This window comes from Lasioglossum baleicum, chromosome 8 (genome assembly GCF_051020765.1).
Source record: "Lasioglossum baleicum chromosome 8, iyLasBale1, whole genome shotgun sequence".
Classification (NCBI taxonomy): Eukaryota; Metazoa; Arthropoda; class Insecta; order Hymenoptera; family Halictidae; genus Lasioglossum; species Lasioglossum baleicum.
In genome coordinates, this window is record NC_134936.1 from 3,867,329 (window position 1) to 3,887,028 (window position 19,700).

General features: G+C 46.2%; 2 protein-coding genes across 3 annotated transcripts; both read right to left on the minus strand.

Annotated features, from left to right (window-relative positions):
* Positions 1-3,132: 3,132 nt before the first annotated feature.
* LOC143211635 (uncharacterized) lies at positions 3,133-3,582 on the minus strand. Its single transcript, XM_076429466.1, has one exon. The coding sequence runs from the start codon at positions 3,580-3,582 to the stop codon at positions 3,133-3,135; it is 450 nt and encodes a 149-aa protein (XP_076285581.1).
* Positions 3,583-14,251: 10,669 nt separating this feature from the next.
* On the minus strand, positions 14,252-17,217 carry LOC143211214 (uncharacterized). 2 transcript variants are annotated; one of them, XM_076428680.1, is made up of 3 exons: positions 16,136-16,404; positions 15,881-16,059; positions 14,252-15,555 (listed from the first exon to the last, which is right to left on the minus strand). In XM_076428680.1, exons 1-3 carry the CDS (start codon positions 16,305-16,307, stop codon positions 15,475-15,477), a joined length of 432 nt encoding a protein of 143 aa, XP_076284795.1. In that variant the 5' UTR covers positions 16,308-16,404; the 3' UTR covers positions 14,252-15,474. The 2 variants fall into 2 exon arrangements, with proteins under 2 accessions (XP_076284795.1, XP_076284794.1); XM_076428679.1 differs by having other exon boundaries at positions 14,252-16,059; positions 16,136-17,217.
* Between the last annotated feature and the right edge of the window lie 2,483 nt (positions 17,218-19,700).

The following is a 19,700-nucleotide window of genomic DNA, read 5'->3' on the forward strand; positions in this document are numbered from 1 at the left end:
TCCGTTCGACCCCGAAGAAAGGGAGCAACCTCGCCGACTGGCGAACCCAAATCGCCACGGAACCCTCCAGATCCCCGAACCATTGTGGATGGTCGGGGACTTCGTAGGGCTCCGCGGCAACTGCCAGGCCAATCTCGAGCTCCGCCAGGCGTTGGACCATCAGATCCTGTGCCCGGCGGCAATTATTGAGGTTGGCCTGGAGAACCACCTGGGAGCATCCGTGAGCCGTAGTAGCCATTACGTTGAGCACGCGGATACTTCCGTCCCAGCCGACTCATTGACGGCAGGGGAAGCAGAGTTCCCCCCTACGCCCTGAGTCGGCTCCACCTCCATGTCCTTGTCCTTGGAGGACGGTATGGGGATCGTGGATTCCCCCTCCCCTGTTTCGGTCGAGTGGGGGTTAGGCGACGCGGTGAGCGCGCCTAGCCGTCCGCCATGTTGGCTCTCTCTCGTTTGCACCGCCGAGGTAGGACGACGTAGGCGTCAAGCTCATCGAGTTGTTCTTTGTTCCTGGCCTTACGAACCAACGGTGATATATCCTTCCGGACCTCCGCGAGTAGGCGCGGTGTGCCATTATTCATCAGTGGCCACAAAACCTACATTGGTGACCCCGACGTGATCACTAAACCTACATTGGTGACCCCGACGTGATCACTAAACCTACATTGGTGACCCCGACGTGATCGGGTTGCATCGTGGTTCGAATTTCGACATTGTCGAACGGCGGCCATTAATCGGCCACGAGGATTCCAGCCTCGTGTGTAAGGAGCGTAGTCGCACTTCCGTGCGACTTCAGTCAGCAGTTCTTGCTTGGTAAAACACTACGTGGGATTGTTCCTGCTGCAGCTGGTTCGTGGTTCCGGCTCAAAGTCTCTGTTGGAGAAATTTTTGCATCGTGGGATGCGTGAAGCCACCGACACCGGCGCCTTTTGCTGATCAGCGACGTAAAATGGGGAGTCGCGGCGACATTGTCGACCAAATGCTGCTGCTGTGCTTCGTTGAAGCCCGCAGCCTAAGTGAGAGATTTTCCACGTGGGATGAGTTTCGTCCCACCGAGGAGCAGCATATTGCTGGGGTCAGATGGCCACCCGTCATCATGGCCGCCATACTGTGTGTTTTCAGCGCGTAAAGTGCGTTTGTAGCGAGCGTCGCGGATAAAATTGCAGAGTCGGCAGGTCCTTCTGACCAGTGCATAGCCGCGGTTGAACGTCGTGTGTCGTCGACAGACTCTCTTGAGAGCGCGGTCAAGGGGTTGGCTGCTGAAATGGCCAAAATGCGTACGGACATTAATAGCGTACTGCGAAATCGCGACCGTTCGGCGAGCCCCAGAAGTCGAGCGCGTTCTACATCAAGAGATAGGTCAATGTCTCGCGATATGGCGAGTGGACCTAGATTGTGCTATGCACATAAGAAGTTCCCTGATAATCCCAAGTGGTGTAAGGAATGGTGCGACAAGTTTGCAACATTCAAGTCGGGAAACTAATTGATCCATCCGTGGTTGAGACGGGCGCTGGAGGTTCTCGCGTGTCTTCCCGTCTCCACCTTCGTGATCGTATTTCAGGAACGTCGTTCCTAATTGATACTGGTGCGAACGATAATTGCGCGTTTTGCGTTATTCGCCGGTACGTTGTATCATGTGTTTCATTTCGGCATTAGCCAATTTTTTGCGCTTGCGGTTCCTCGGGGCGCTATTTTGCGCGGGGTATCCCGACGTCCGCCAGATCGTTTCGCACGTGTCGCCATTTTATAAATGCATATTTAGTTTTGCGCGTTCCGTTTAGGCGTCCGCCATTTTTGGCCCGCGTTGCGGTGTCCGCCGTTTCAGGAATGTACGCGCGTACCTTTTTTTGGCTTCTGCCATGTTATTGTACGCAGTTCTTGCAGGGTCACGGACATTGTTTGTATAGCTTGCCGTGTGTTCCCGTGTTTCCGTTTTCTGTGGCCGCGCGTTGCGCCGTAGTTTAGTTTGCGATGTAAGCTATTTCAATGTGCGCGGTATATGGTAGTTAGTTATGTACGCTACATATTTTAATATCGCGCGCTGCATGACGTATATATGTACCGCTTTATACGGCTATGTGCATGGGCACAGCGTCAGAATTGGCGAGTACTGCGTCACCGTGTTTATTAATTCCTTCTGTCGAAAGACCGAGCGTGTTGGGTCCGCGTTTGTAACCGCGCATTGTGATCGCGTTTTGCGTCCGCGCTTTCAGGGTTCGCGCATATATGACCGTACGTCCCGTGTCCGCCTCATGTTTGGCGTCGCGGCAGAATTTTCATCGACACGTTGTGTCAAGCGTTTTTGTATTGTTATAGCGCGTTGTGCGCATTGCGCACTTGTAAATTATGTATATATAGAGCAATTAGCTCTTACACATGTTGTAAATTCTGTACATAGCATTTTTTTTGTTCCCGATCATCTGGGGGACGTGCCACCGGGTGCCCCTGGTCCTTCCGACCCTTCTGGCCGGAAGCGCGTTCCGATTCGGACTTACGCGAGAAAAAGGGTCACTTTTGCACCGGCAACGCGTGGGTAGGATGTCTATTCGCGTATTGTATGAGTCGCTGCCCTTGTGGGTGTTTTGTAACACGCGTTGCATTTAAGTATTAAGTTGGAGTCAGATGAACGGCGGAGTATTCGCCCAGCTCTGGTGCAGAGCGTGTGCAAATTTTGCACTACGACGTTGTAAATGTTGTACATATATAGATTTGTTAATAAAGTGTCGTTGCACTCGGGGGGAGTATGTGGGGATCGTGGATTCCCCCTCCCCTGTTTCGGTCGAGTGGGGGTTAGGCGACGCGGTGAGCGCGCCTAGCCGTCCGCCATGTTGGCTCTCTCTCGTTTGCACCGCCGAGGTAGGACGACGTAGGCGTCAAGCTCATCGAGTTGTTCTTTGTTCCTGGCCTTACGAACCAACGGTGATATATCCTTCCGGACCTCCGCGAGTAGGCGCGGTGTGCCATTATTCATCAGTGGCCACAAAACCTACATTGGTGACCCCGACGTGATCACTAAACCTACATTGGTGACCCCGACGTGATCACTAAACCTACAACGGCGCCACACCACCGCCCTTTTTCGAACCCTTCGTCTTCTTTCTTGAAGGCGGGGAGCACGCCTTGCTCCCCGCTTTATGATTCGCGGGCCCTGCCCGCCCCCGCGCACACTACGCAGTGGGGGGCGGACTGGCAAGCGGCTGCACGGTGGGACAGATCCCCGCACCGGTAGTAATGGCCGCTCCGGTCTACCTCCGCGGTACACCGCTGCCTCACATGCCCGAGGGCGAGACAGCGGAAACACTGCATCGGGCGGGCGGCTAAGACGACCACCCGCGCGAGGGTCCATCCCACCCTTACGGTTTTGGCCTTTTCAATGGCCAAGGCCGCCACTGCCAGGCACTGCACCCAAATCGTGCCGAGTCCTCCGGTCGGGATCTTATTACCCCCGACCCTCACGGACTCGGGGGTGCAGCCCCCGGCTCTCGCCACCGCCTCGACTACCTCTTGAGGGGTTACCGAGAGGTCCAGGCCCGTCAGGCGGAACTCCGCCTTTTTGACGGGCCTGGCGACCCTCACCTCCATACCCCTCAAAGCCGAAGTCATCCCGGCGGCGAAGTAATCCCTTCACGAGTGCTCAGGGGGGTGAGGGAGGCCCCGACATCCCCCTGTCCCTCCTTCTTCTTCTTCTTCCCCTTCTTCTTCTTCTTCTTCTTCGTCGTCTTCCTTTCCGTCGCCGCCCCCGCCTCCGGTCCCCCAACAGGAGGGACAAAGTCGAGGGGCCGGGGACCACCGGAAGAAGAAGAGGGGGCAGGGATCTATGAGCGGGTCCCCGCCGTCGATGGGGGGTAGCGGTCCCCGGACATCGAACGGAACTCCTCGCAGAGCGCCATTAATTTGGCGTCCATGAGGGCCGGCCCCGACGAAGAGGGCAGCGGCGCCTTATCCGGGGGGTCAACCACTCCGGGGTGGAGCGGCAGCGAAGGTGCACCAGGCACGGGCATGGGCTCAGCCTGCTGCTGCTTCACCGCCATCAGCTTCGTTCTGAGGGCGGCCAGGGCGTCCTTTACACCCCCCAATTCGCGCTTCAGCGCAGCGTTTTCAGTACAGCTCCGACTGTACCCCCTCCCAGAGGGCTGCCGGCAACTTATCCGCACCCTCTCCAGAGGGGGCACCACCACCACCGGAGGTGGAGGAGGGGGAGACTCCCTGCCACCCCCTACTCTCCAGCTCCCTCATCCCCGCCTCGACAAGTCGAGCCGCGTCCTTTAGAGCCCGGACCGCGGTGCCCTTTAAGTTGCCGCTTTTTAGGTTGGTGGCCTCGACTATTCGGCCGGCGGCCACCACCTCAGCGGCAATTTCGCCGGGGAGGAGATTCCGCAAATCGAGTCGGCGCTCCTCGACAGTGGGCGCGCCCTTCCTGCGGGGCCTCTTCGCCTCCTCCTCATCCGAGACGTCCGATATAATGAACGACGCGGAGCGCTTCCCCGGCGGCCGCGACGACGCCTGGGAGACGACAGAGAGACTGTTGCCGTCCACCAGATCGGAGGACGGCCCGGTCCGGGCCCATCCCCCACCAGAACGGATCGCTTAGCCGACCCGTCCCTCCTCGACGCCGAGGTTCCCCGAAGGGACTCCGTCGTCTTAGACGCGCTCGGTCCCGCTTCCTCGGTGTCGAGAGGTCCTGAAGACTTCCCCACCGAAGCGTTGGAACGCGTACGCGTCCTCGGTCTCCCCCTACTGGGGGAAGACCCCCCCCGCTCTCCCTCACGCCTCTCACACACAACTCTTAGCTCCTTCGAAAAATCCATATCATAGTCATGACGGCCTTGGTTACAGCACCCGCCAAGCGGCGAGTGCTTCACTCGTCAGCCAAATATCATACACGGGTGCAGAACAACACTAACCGTTGGGGGGCCGCACCCCCCCTCCCCAACAGGCCCTTATTAACCTCCCGGTACGGGCTCCCCGAGAGGGGGGCATGCTAATGATCCGATGCACCCACCGGACCCACTCCCGGCGCTCCGCGTTCCCGGAAGTAGTGCTCCTTCGCCGCATGCCAAAACTTGGAGTTAGGGACTTTGAGAGGTTTATCCTCCTCGCAGGGCCGGCCGATTAAGGCAAGCCCCCCGTGCCGTAAAACATGACCACGGACACGGTATGGGGCCCCGGGCAGACATCTTGCTGCCCGGGACACGTGGTTACCTGCCTACTCCGTCCGCACTCTGTTTCAGCCGAAGCCTACGCAGAGTCCCGGGGGCCCCACGGGAGGTGGAGTAGAAGGATTTTGACCAGGATGGACCCATCAACTTCACTGAAGTTCTTCACCCCAGGCCTCTCTCCCGGACACGTACCGAAGGCCGTGCCACGGGCAAGTGCCCAGTTCAGAAGAACATCAGTTCCATTGAGGTTTCCATTCGTAAGAGGGAGATTTCCAAGAGGTATGGAGACCTCGAGGTCCTTCCCTACAACCGTCTGGAATCCATCCCAGCCCTATGCCCCCAAAAAAGGTCCAAGGCATACCTCTCAGGGTTGGCGCATTTCATTGGAGTCCCCGAGATGGCTGCCGGTCCAAGCCCCGGTGCCATCTGTCTAGGGGACGGCGACACGCGCCTGCATAAGCAGACCAAGTCCCCGCAGCCTCTTTCGAGGCGCATGGTGGATTCTGGCCGCCGGAGGGGAGCATTTACCATACCCTCTGGGTACTTCGCATGTGTATACACATCACCTCTATCCCCGGCTTGTCCCAGGCAAGCCAACCGTTGAGATATTCTTCGGAACGGCTGCACGTAACCGGTCGACGCCCAAAAAGACAAATACAAACACATAACGGCCCGAAGGCGCACCTCCCGGCGTCGACTCACAAGCCACGTACAACCGTTTTCCGAGAAAATATCGATCCGGTGTCCGTTACCGGCCGACGCAAAAAGACAAACACAAACATAAACAAATGGCCCGAAGGCCACCACCCGGCGTCAGCTACGTAACGGACACACGCTAACCGAGATAACCTCGATCAACGGTGTTCACGGGACAGGCATCTGGTCCGGGGGCCATACCCCGCTTCAATGCCTCCCTCGGAGATTGTTGACCTCTGTGGCCCTAACAGTACCCCAGCGACGGTACCTTAGGCTTTATATCCCCATCATTGTACCCTCGTCTTTCTATTCACCAGACGAGGGACTCAGGTATGCCATCATCGGTAATACGCCGTAACGCTCACAGGGATTAAGCGGGTAGCTTGAGCCCAAATAACTTTCCCCTCCCTTACAGAGGGTACTTGTTTGTCCCGTGTCTCGTCAGTCTCTTGTAGAATGGAGCGCAATGCTCCCGGATTTTCGGCTTCTAGGATGACCCCGGGGGGCCCTTAATTAAAGGGGCTCATCTCATCCTATCATACAGATGAGAGTCCCCCAGGTCCCCGTCATGTGAACGGACCCACGGGAGACTGATAATAAAGTCGAGAACCGTGCCTGTCACCGGCCTCATCCCTTCGAAGCCTACTAACCCCTCCAACATCTGATCGGACTTTCGCTCTGCTTAGTGTGTCCCCGGAGGTAATTCTAGCAACAGATAAGCTCGCTCCCGCACCCTTAGTGTGGGTCCGTCCCCGGCTCGAGGGTGGTCCCCTGTATGTATAGATATCTCTACCTCGGGGAGTACTACCACACCCAGTGCACTGGAGCTCATCCCCTGAGCACTTAATCGCCCCCACCAGACGGGCCATTCTCTAAGAGAACATGGAACGGATAAAGTTCCATGGTGGCGGATAAAGCCACTGTGCACTCGTCCCGGCCACACACATCATCGGAGTGCTACTGACCGCCGGATGTACCCCTCACACCGTTCGCACACACCGGAGTTTGTCCCAGAGTGCACCACGAGGAGGTGGTGTGAGAGGATTTAGGCATATGACATTCTTGAGTACTCATTACAGAGAAATATCTTTAGAAATCACTTCGACAGAGATCACGCTATAAGATCACTACGATGGATCTGAATCACCATCGTAATGGTCATATGCCCTTGCACCCCACCGCAGACTAACCCTAACCGAAACCCGGTTAACCGAGCGAGGTTTCTCTAACCCACACTAACCCGGAGAGAACGGGTCTTAGGGCCCAGAGAGTGCCGGTTAACCCCGCTCGGAACCGGGTTAACCCGCACAGAGCGGGTTTCACAGCCTAGAGACACCGGGTTAACCGGGTTACTAGTGAGATAAGATAGATACTTCTAGACAGTTTACTTCAGAGTTTAGAGATATACGAATATATGTACATGTATTATGGAAAAAAGAGATCCCTCAACAAAATTAATAATTCAATTTGTCTTAATGAACTTAATTGGTGGTAAAGGAACATTTGGCAGCTTTTCTTTATTTTCTATTCCATGTACGCGGAGCTTCTAAGAATATTTGTTTTACAGAAGCTATGTATTACTTTTGTAGTGGACATGGTGCGTTGGAAAGAGGGACTTTCCGGACGCGGAAATTCCATCCTTCTCAAGTGTGCACGTTGGACGGTTGCGTTGAGGGTTCGGTCGTAAAAGTGACGATTGCCAGAACCCTGACCCAACCGTTGCAATGTCCTTGGCAACGACGATTTTTGAATTGTTTTGGGGAAGAAAACTTTCTCCTTACTCTTGAGGAACGGAGAATTCCTCCCCTTATTTTAACGGTTTTTCCCACGTTGCTAATCCTCCCACCAAAAAGGATTTTTACCAGTAGACCAGAAAGCTTGTGGCACTCGTTGAGAACGCATCGCTCTAGAGTTGTCCGCGCTACGTGACGTTATATCTTTGTACTTTGTAGTACGTGATAGTCGTTAAGGTTATAATCTAGTTTTCTCGTTATTGTTGTTATTGTTACATTTCGTTTTATTTTGTTATTGTTATGTGTTATTGTTTTGATAAATAAACATTTATATTCGTTGTCTGTTAACCACGCGAAACATATTTGTTACACACTGAACTACCCGTCATCCTAAAACTGGTGACCCCGACGTGATCGTTGGGAAAATAGGCGACGTGGTATCAGTGTGAGTACGTGAGTGACAATGAGTTCAAAAGACGGTGCAAAAGACGGGAACGAGATGGAAGGAACAAATATCACCACTACTACCTTGAAGGTACCTCCATTTTGGCCGCAGAAACCAGCCTTATGGTTTAAACACGTGGAATCACAATTCGCCGTCGGAAAAATCACGGGTGACCAGGCTCGGTACGATTTGGTTGTGGCTCGACTTGACACCCGCAGCATTGAAGAGGTGGAGGAGATTATTCTCAATCCGCCCCAGGTGAACCGGTACGAGACCCTTAAGGCGGAGCTGGTGAGACGTCTCTCGGATTCTGATACGACGCGAATTCGGAAGCTGTTGGAGACGGAAGAAATTGGCGATCGTACGCCAACGCAATTTATGCGTCATTTGCGTCGGTTAGCCGGACCGTCTATCAACGAAGAATTCCTGGTGGAGATTTGGCGGAATCGTCTTCCGGTGGAGACGCAACTAATTCTGGCGGCCACGTCAATTAAGGTGGGGACCAAGTTGGCAGAGATCGCTGATCGGGTCCACGACATTCCGGGCAGTAAAAGAAAAATCGCGGAGGTCAGCTGTGGACAGGCGAGCGGATCTGCGGACAACAGTTCACTTCGTGAAGAGATCCGTCAAATGCGTCTACAACTGAACGCAGTTTTACGCGAGTCTCGCGGACGCCGACGGGGGTCGCGACCTAATTCGCGGTCGTCATCACGCAGTTCGAACCGTAGTGACGGAGAGGAACATTTCGGAAGACGGTCACCAACGACAGATCGTTTGTGTTGGTACCATCGCGTGTGGGGTGAAAAGGCTGCGAAATGCAAAGAATTTTGCAAGTGGAAATCGGGAAACGAGGTAAACCGTCGATCGTAAACGCGGCAGTTCTCGACGGTCCTTATTCTGGCCGCATTTTCGTGACGGACAAAAAGACGAAAACAAAGTTTCTCGTGGACACGGGGGCGGACGTGTGCGTATTTCCGCGATCGCGTATCAGTGACCAGTTGCCGATGGATAATACGGAACTTTTCGCGGCAAACGGCACACGTATCGCCACGTATGGCACGAAGACCGTGCACTTGGACTTATCGTTACGACGCAGTTTCTTATGGAAATTTATTGTGGCCGATGTGGATGGACCGATAATCGGGATGGACCTGTTGTCGCATTACAATCTACTCGTTGATGCGCGCAATAAACGTTTAGTCGACGCGACGACGAAGTTGTTCGTGAGTGGTTGTGCGGCGAGTAAAAGTCTTCCGACGGTAAAAACAATAGGGAGTGATACGGTGTACCATAGACTTTTAGCGGAGTTTCCGGATTTGACTCGACCGACGGTATTTCGGCGGGAGGCCGTGAAACATAACGTGGTGCACCACATTCAGACGACTCCAGGACCACCCGTATTCAGCAAGCCACGGCGGCTCGCTCCGGATCGGTTGAAGGTGGCTAAGGCGGAGATTGACCTGATGTTGCGGCAGGGTATAATCCGTCCCTCTAAAAGCGCATGGGCCTCACCGCTGCACCTGGTGCCCAAGAAGGACGGCAAAACTCGACCGTGCGGGGACTACCGCCCGCTTAATGCTCGTACTGTTCCTGACAGGTATACGCCGCCTCATATTGAGGATTTTGCGCAATTCTTACATGGCAAACGGGTATTTTCGAAAATGGACCTGGTTCGGGCGTACAACCAGATTCCCGTTGCGCCTGCGGATATTGAAAAGACGGCGATAACGACACCGTTTGGTTTATACGAATTTTTATTTACGCCGTTCGGTCTTAGGAACGCTGCGCAGACGTGCCAGCGCTTCGTGGATCAGATCACCCGGGGGTTAGATTTCGTGTACGCGTACATTGACGATTTCTTCATCGCGTCCAAGAACGAATCGGAACACCGGGAACATCTACGGATTTTATTCGAACGTTTGAACCAACACGGAGTCGTTATCAATCCGGCAAAATGCGTTTTTGGTGTAAGTGAGATTGAGTTCCTCGGGTATAGCGTCAATAGCGAGGGGGTAAAACCTCTACCTGAGAAAGTAGACGCGATTAGGGAATTTCCCAGACCCGACACTATTAAGGTTTCACGCAGGTTTCTGGGGATGGTAAATTTTTATCGTCGTTTCATTGCTGACGCGGCTAGCCTCATGAAGCCATTGCACGACCTATTAAAAGGGTCGAAGAAGGGAAATTCGCCGGTACATTGGACGGAAGCGGCGGAGGAGGCTTTTGTTAAAGTCAAGGATAGCCTCGCGAACGCTACTATGCTTGCACATCCTGCACCCAACGCACCGATTAGTATCGTGGTCGATGCGTCTGATTATGCTGTCGGAGCAGCGCTGCAACAGTACATAGATGAGGATTGGCAACCTTTGGCGTTTTTCACGAAAGCACTCTCTGTCGCGCAGTGTAAATACAGTGCGTATGATCGCGAGCTACTGGCTATTTACATGGCAATTAAACGTTTTCGACATTTGGTAGAAGGTCGGAATTTTATAGTTTTCACCGACCACAAACCCTTAACTTTTGCTTTCAAGCAGAAACTTGATAAATGTTCGCCTCGTCAGTTTCGTCATTTGGACTATATTAGTCAATTTACGACTGATATTAGGCATGTTAAGGGTTCGGAAAACACAGTAGCCGATGCATTGTCGCGTGTCGAGGTAGTAGCCGTAGCTCCCGACCATACCACACTGGCACAAGCACAGGAAGATGACCCGGAATTGAGAGGGATTTTGGAATCGAACTCTTCTGCTCTTTCTTTGAAGAAGACGTTTTTCCCCGGTTTCAACGTTAGTTTATACTGCGACTCGACGAACGAAACCGTGAGACCCTTTGTTCCGACGCCATTACGACGTGCAGTTTTTAACTCGTTGCACGGACTCTCTCATCCTGGGGTTCGGGCAACACAAAAATTAATTACGGAACGTTTTATATGGCCTTCAATAAATAAAGATTGCCGAGACTGGGCACGGCATTGCATTTCATGCCAGCGATCGAAGGTCACTCGACATGTCGCAGCCCCCGTCGGCAACTTTGACAATCCTTCCGTCAGATTTGAACATGTTCATATAGATATAGTAGGACCAATACCAATGTCTCAAGGATTCAGATATTGTCTTACGTGTATCGATCGGTTCTCGCGCTGGCCGGAGGCTATACCTATCGTGGAGATCGATGCGGAAACGGTCGCGAAAGCATTCATAAACACATGGATTAGTCGTTTTGGCGTTCCTTTGAGAATAACTACTGATCAAGGACGTCAATTCGAGTCACGGTTATTTTATGAATTATCGCGTATGATCGGTGCGTCTCATCTCCGTACGACCTCTTATCATCCTCAAGCCAATGGGATGGTCGAGAGATTACACCGACAAATGAAAGCAGCGATTAAATGCCACGAGACGGATAATTGGGTTGATATGTTACCAATTGTCCTACTCGGTATTCGTACAGCTCATAAAGAGGACTTGAAAACATCTTCGGCAGAATTGGTTTTCGGTACGGGTATTCGTCTTCCGGGGGAATTTTTTGTCACGGGTCGGGAAGATTCGCAATCGGATTTTGTGAGACGGCTCAGACAACATTTCCGGAATATAAAGCCATCACCGGCCACGCGCCACGGTACACGTAAGACATTCGTGTTTAAGGAGCTTTCTACGTCCCCTTATGTATTTCTACGGCACGACGCGGTTAAAAGTCCGTTACAGCCGCCGTATGATGGACCATTTCAGGTTATTAAACGAGGAGATAAAACGTTCGTCATCGACGTCAAAGGCAAGGAAGTCAGAGTCTCGATAGATAGGTTGAAACCGGCTTTCATTCTGAACGATGACATTGACGAAACTCCCCCGCAAACTATTATTTGCACATGGACTGACAATACAGCGACAACACATAGTTCGACCGACACGACTGCACCAAACAGCAACAGGGACGGACGCAGTTTACGACGATCAGGTAGAAGAGTTCGATTCCCCGATCGTTTTCAGGCTGGTCTTCGTTGACCCGAGTTGGTAGCTGTGTGTGTATATTTGTATTTGTGTGTGTATATTTGTATTTGTGTGTGTATATTTGTATTCGTACGTATATATATATATATATATATATATATATATATATATATATATATATATATATATATATATATATATATATATATATATATATATATATATATATATATATACAGGGTGAGTCACCAAACGTTACCACCTCAAATATCTTTGTTGTTTCTAAAGATACGTAAAATATGGTAAGGACAAAGTTGAATGGTACAATGGGGCTGACACGATGCAAAAAAAAAATTTTGTTTTTATGTCATTTTTTCAGAGATATGAAGGTGACCTTCATTTTTTTAAATGGAATGAGGTATTTTTTAATACATCAATCGATGCAGCTGGACATTCGTTATAATAAAGTACTAACCTATGTATGTCGAAAAGTTATTAGTTCAGGAGATATTTCAATTTAAATAACTCTAAAATACCATTACTGTCGTACTACGACGTCAGTGTTTACTTACTTATGTAACGTCTTATCACGACAGTAATGGTGTTTTAGAGTTATTTAAATTGAAATATCTCCTGAACTAATAACTTTTCGACATACATAGGTTAGTACTTTATTATAACGAATGTCCAGCTGCATCGATTGATGTATTAAAAAATACCTCATTCCATTTAAAAAAATGAAGGTCACCTTCATATCTCTGAAAAAATGACATAAAAACAAAATTTTTTTTTTTGCATCGTGTCAGCCCCATTGTACCATTCAACTTTGTCCTTACCATATTTTACGTATCTTTAGGAACAACAAAGATATTTGAGGTGGTAACGTTTGGTGACTCACCCTGTATATATATATATACATATATATATATATATATATATATAATTTTTTTCTTCTTTCTTCCGCGGTAATAGCGATACGTCTAGTTGTTTTAAGATCTTGTATATAGTAGCATTAGGATAGTAGCAGTGTTAAGGTTGTACATAGTAGTATTAACTCTCATATGTTAAGGCTCTGTATAGTAATTTTAGTGTCCTAGATGTATCTCATTTTTGTCGTAGGGTTAAGTGTGTTTTGTATATAGGTAAGCGGAGTTTGTGCTTATGACTACGCGCGAGCTAGTGTATAGCACCACGCTCTCGCTTTGGTAAATATTACCAGTTAGTTAGTATATTTTTTTTCTTTTCGTTCTGACTGGCGTTTTCACTGGTAAGGAGGTGTTGTAGTGGACATGGTGCGTTGGAAAGAGGGACTTTCCGGACGCGGAAATTCCATCCTTCTCAAGTGTGCACGTTGGACGGTTGCGTTGAGGGTTCGGTCGTAAAAGTGACGATTGCCAGAACCCTGACCCAACCGTTGCAATGTCCTTGGCAACGACGATTTTTGAATTGTTTTGGGGAAGAAAACTTTCTCCTTACTCTTGAGGAACGGAGAATTCCTCCCCTTATTTTAACGGTTTTTCCCACGTTGCTAATCCTCCCACCAAAAAGGATTTTTACCAGTAGACCAGAAAGCTTGTGGCACTCGTTGAGAACGCATCGCTCTAGAGTTGTCCGCGCTACGTGACGTTATATCTTTGTACTTTGTAGTACGTGATAGTCGTTAACGTTATAATCTAGTTTTCTCGTTATTGTCGTTATTGTTACATTTCGTTTTATTTTGTTATTGTTATGTGTTATTGTTTTGATAAATAAACATTTATATTCGTTGTCTGTTGACCACGCGAAACATATTTGTTACACACTGAACTACCCGTCATCCTAAACTTTATTGACCAATGGAAAGTGCATTTGTATTTCCTCCGCTATTCTGTGCAATTCATGTGCTACACATGTTGTATGTACCATATTAGGTTAAGATTTGGTTAGGATTATTACATAAAATAAAAAAATCTAAAAACATATGTACATATATTTTGGTATCGTACACATTAGGGTGGACCTTAGTTACTCTTGGTGAAAAAATTTTTTCGGAATTTTAATGGTGCGACCCCGTCAATTTGTGCCATTTAGTGAAAAAATAAACCCTGTAAAAAATCAACTCGATCGGGCAATGAGAAGACGTGCCACAACGACTTTGTTTATGTAAAAAAATTAAATTTCACTAAAAATAGGAAAAACAGTTTTTAGCACATTATTTCATTATTAGATGTCATTTTAGACCAATATCTTTAATTGTAATAAAAAAAAGTTATTTATTAACAATTAAATTAATTTGTTTAAACGAAGATTGCAATATTTTTTTGCAATATATTTTGTTATTAATAAATACATACGTTTATAAATATTGGTGGTATTTATTATAAATGTTGACTTAATGTTTTTTTATCGACTGTAGGGTAACGCTGTTTATACTCTGATACAATTTGTAAAATGTCCTGTCTCTCGTTTTCATCTTTGGTAATACAATCGGAATACTCTTTCATTAATTTTACTGCTCGTTCAGCTACATCATTAACGATTTGTAAATTCCCTACAATTCTTGTCGCCGCTTTATAATTATTATCCGCTTCCCACAATGCTGGGTCCTTAGACATAAAATCTATATTTATATCAAATCTAGAAAAGAATTTCAATGTTTGTGTAGAAACAAAATTGTCCATAGTAATATCTATATATAGTTTAATATCTTTTCTAGGAATGACCAATTTTTTACAATTTTGTTCTTCTTCTTTGTTGAGTGCTTCAACCATCTTTTTTTTAATTTCTACAGAAATGTGTGGATCAAAAAATGACAATCCCACATTTTCTGGTGACAAGTACCATAAGTGATTGCTCAGTTTTTGCAACGTAGCATTACTTATGGTTTCGTCAATCTCTTTATATTTCCATAGATCACTTAATAGTTCTAAATCTAACCGGGGTGCTATCGCAGGTACAGTGGTACGTACCCAAGCGAGTATGTATATATTAATTAAAAAAATACAAATACTTTGTATCCATAACTTTTTCTCACTACTTAAATGAAATTCATTCCTAAAAATATAAATTTTTATGCAATATATAGCCTTAGCCATCCACCTCGCATGGTGGAATGCGCCAGGCATCCTAAATCTAACACCTTTAGGTGGAGTTCCGCCTAGAAAAATTATCATAAGTTCTATCAGTTCCTTGTAATCATCCCTCGGTTGAATTTGTTGCAAATTGTGTATTGCCGCTTCAATCTTTTTATCAATCTCTATTACATTTTGACGTACAAATTCATCTTCTACGCCGGGCTTAAAATTGTCTTTATTTATTGAACTCCAAGAATTTTTAAATTTCTTAAAAAGAGGAACATCTGGACCCGTCGACTTTTTCATTTTTGTATCAAATGCAGCACGTAAAATTAATTCATAAATTATACAATAATTCTTTTTCTAATTTTTGTTCCAATAGAACGCAGGCTCCTTGTATTCTGCCGGTGTTGGTTGCGGTCGTATCAAAACAAAGGGCTTCTACTTGCTGTGATAAATTCCATTCTTCTGTCTTAGAGAAGATTGCCGACGCTTGATTGGCCCCACTACCCGATGGTATAACTGGAATTCCCAATAATTTTTTAATTTCCCCGCAACTTATAACTATCGGTAATCGTTCTACATTTTTGTGGCTTATATCTGGTATAAGTGTAGCATCCCAATGAATAGTTATGCCCCTAAGATTAATTTGTCCGAACATTTCTTGCAACTGTGCTGCATGCTCAGACCGATAATTATGTCGATATCTTCGAATAGATGTTCTATTTATTATTAATTCATTTAGGTCATGACCTAAACATTCTGCTGTTGCCATAACAATTCGAATTGCATCACGGTCGCTTATTCTACACGAATCTAAAACAGCTACTAATTTTGGAGTAATAACCTTCTGCTTTCCTCGTCTTTTCTTGGGGTTACTCGGCCCAGGTATATTGTAGTCCTCTGCCTCGGTGTCATCACCGTCAGGTACCTGAGGCTCGTCCGAAAGAATTTCTATGGTTCTTGCTAACGGGACTTCTGTCTCTTCATCACTGGATGTGGACGTTGATTCTAATTGTACTGAATCTATAACGTAAAAATAAATTTGCTATAATTGGAAAATATAAATGTGAAAGCATTAGAAATAACTTCAAAACATTACCATTGATCGATGATTCCTGAGCCCGTTGCCACCGCATCTCTTGTTGTTCCTTCCGCTCTGCTTGTCTTTCTTCTTTCTCTACTAATTTACGATCAATAGATGCCATCGAACCGATTCGTCTCTTTTCCCTCTGCTGCAGGAGGAATATCTTATCTTCCTCTACAGAAATCATTTCTAAGGCATTCGCATGTGCGATATCGAATAAATCCTCTAATGAATCTATAAATTCTTGTTCTCGCTTTCTCTGTAGATTATTTTGGCGATTCGCGGTTTTATTAAGCGTTCGCCATTTGTTGTATAGTTTTTCCACTTTATTAATACTATCCGATGTTTTTTTTATTGGAATTCTCGCCTTTTCCCAGAAAATTTCTACTTCTTTCATCACTAAAGCCGCACTTTCACGTAGATTTAAATTCACTTTTCGCATATTATAGAACAATACACGTAAAAGTTGTCCGTTGCTTGGTAATTTAGCCCCAACAATTTGTGACTCAAAGTGATTTAATAGGAATAACTGATCACTGCTCCTTGTTTCCATCTTACTCAACTCTCTGTAGTATTTCCAATGCGAGTGCTACGAAGATTCGGCCTAGACTGCAGTGAGAAGTGAGTTCTCTTGTCGATGGACGTACGAAATGAGTTTAGGTATAACCATAAAAGAGGGGAGGCTTCTAAAGGGCCTAACGGAAAGTTTCCGAGGGTCAGTGGAATAGGTAAAAGGTTCTCAGGTAGCTGCAGCAAGCAAAACCTTGCTGACAGGTAACAGTGGTTTTCATTTCATATTGTAGTACTCTTGTACTCTTATACGCTAAAGGTTCAAACTTTCGAATAAATTATTCAAACTTATAAGTAAATATTGTTATTAAATAACCGAGAAATGATACTTTTGGTAAATAATAATAATTTTTTCAGCGGAAATGTTACAATGGAGTTATAGATAGAATTGGAGTAAAACTAGTGAAATTTCCAAACTTCAAGTCAATTGTGGCACCCTTTCCCTTTGTCCTATCGACTTCCGCTTTTGCAGAAATTATTTTATTATCAAATGGAACAAATCTAGAGGGTCGCACATAAAAATTTCGATGGTGGAAAATAAGGTCCACCCTAGTACACATACAGTAGCGGACAAAAGTTTAAGACCGCTCTAAATAAAACGATAACTTTTTTAATATTGTACTATACGATTTGAACTTTTTGGGGAAGCTAGAGCATTTAGTTTACTAAAGGATGTGAAAAGAAATTTTTTCAAAAATTGCAATTGATCGGAATTGTTGAAAAAAAGTTGATTTTTTAACTTTTTTATGTGGGCCTATATTGAAAATTTAAAAAATACGTTTTGTAGATCTGTGTCAATTAAACATATTCTGAAAATTTCGTCAAGATCGGTCGACGTTGCAATGAGCTACAAACGTTTAAAGATGGTAGCTCATTGCAACGTCGACCGATCTTGACGAAATTTTCAGAATATGTTTAATTGACACAGATCTACAAAACGTATTTTTTAAATTTTCAATATAGGCCCAAATAAAAAAGTTAAAAAATGAACTTTTTTCAACAATTCCGATCAATTGCAATTTTTGAAAAAATTTCTGTTCACATCCTTTAGTAAACTCTAGCTTCCCAAGAGTTCAAATCGTGTAGTACAATATTAAAAAAGTTATCGTTTTCTTTAGAGCGGTCTTAAACTTTTGTCCGCTACTGTATACAGGGTGTCCCAAAATTCGGGAAATTCCCGAAAGGGGGTGGTTCCTGAGACCATTCTAAGAGACATTTTCCTATGCACCAATGTCAACTGCGGCTTTGTTTAGGAGTTATTAACGAAAAACACGGACCAATCAGAGCGCGCCCTGGCCCGGCGCGCCAAGCCGCGTCGGCAAGCGAGTGTCGCGGTACGCCGTGACATCGCATCGTGACGGCGCGGCGGCCCAGGGCGCGCTCTGATTGGTCCGTGTTTTTCGTTAATAACTCCTAAACAAAGCCGCAGTTGACATTGGTGCAAAGGAAAATGTCTCTTAGAATGGTCTCAGGAACCACCCCCTTTCGGGATTTTCACGAATTTTGGGACACCCTGTATATTTTTTAAGCAAAGATACTTTAAAAAAATGTGACAGGAGATTGAAAATTCGAAGATTAATTGTGAAAAACTCGCAAGAAAATTATTGTTTTATATTGATTTAAAACAGTTGTGTATTAAGATATTACACCTTTACACAATATATACAATATTTTATGCTATCATAAAAAAATTTAACGAAACTAATAAACATGATATATAACTATTTATTAAAAAATACAATAAAAAATATAATAAATATATTATAAAATACAATAACTATTACATAATATTGAAAACATAGTCTTTTAAATATTACAATACGCATCTCAATATTGCATACATATACAGTGGCCGAAATAATGATAGGTTCATAGCCCGAACTAGCGTGTTTACTGTTGTCATTATTATCTGCATCGCGGAACAACTCCTATGGTATTTGTTTATATTTAGAAAAGTCGTGTTCTTACTACTGTAAGATGCATTTAGTTTAGTTTCGACAGCGCAAGTGTTTTTACACATACACGCAGACGCGCACACACACGAACACAACGCACGCGCGCAAAAAACTCCTAACTATAAAAATACATTTGTTTGGACAACCATAATGTCCTTTAAAATGTCATTGTTCAACCTCGATCTTTGGTCATCTATATATATAAAAATGCAGTGTTGACTCACTCACTCACCGACTAACGCCCAGGCTAAACCCTTGGACCTAGAAAACTGAAATTTTGTACAGAGGTTTCCTTTATGATTTATACAAGGGATAAGAAAGGATGTTGTGAAAAAGGGGTTGTAACGTTTGTATGAGGAATATTTTGTTCATGGTCGGATTTACTTCATGCTTGGTCTTAAAGCTCTTTGGTATAATTTGTTACGGATGACGAACAGGTGTTCGATATCATCTCTGGCAGGAACCGTCCTAGATAAACGAACAGAGTTTTCTCCAGATAAACATACATAACTGTTTAGGTTAGTTTAGGGCCAAAACGTACGCACGACCAACTGGTCGTTGACAAAATACGAATGTTCACTTGAAGGGTACTGACAAGTACCACCCGTCATTGCAGGGCTATATAAGCCCTTACATTTCTACTCTCGTGGGTTAGTACTGTCGTAATCACGAATAGTTTCGCGTCGTGCTTCATCTCGGAAGTCAACTACCAGTGAGATCGGACGTTCGTTCCTTTTGAATCAAAGTTTAACCGTACAGATTCCGCGAGTTCGGTCTAAAATCTGTTAGGCAGTGACAAGGTTGCTCCGAATCCCCCGCATTGCCAGTGCGTCAACACCGTGCGTCTTAGCTTAGGTAATATCACCTTTCAATTCTTTATATTCCAAATTCAGTCCATTCGCGACACAAATACACTTGTAGAACGAAATTCTATAGTAAGAATATATTTGTATTCTTTGATAATTAACTCAAATTTATTAAACCCATACTTATCGTCCAATATCCTTGTAGCGGAGTAGAGCGAACACTTAGGAAACCGTACTCGATGTTGCCGG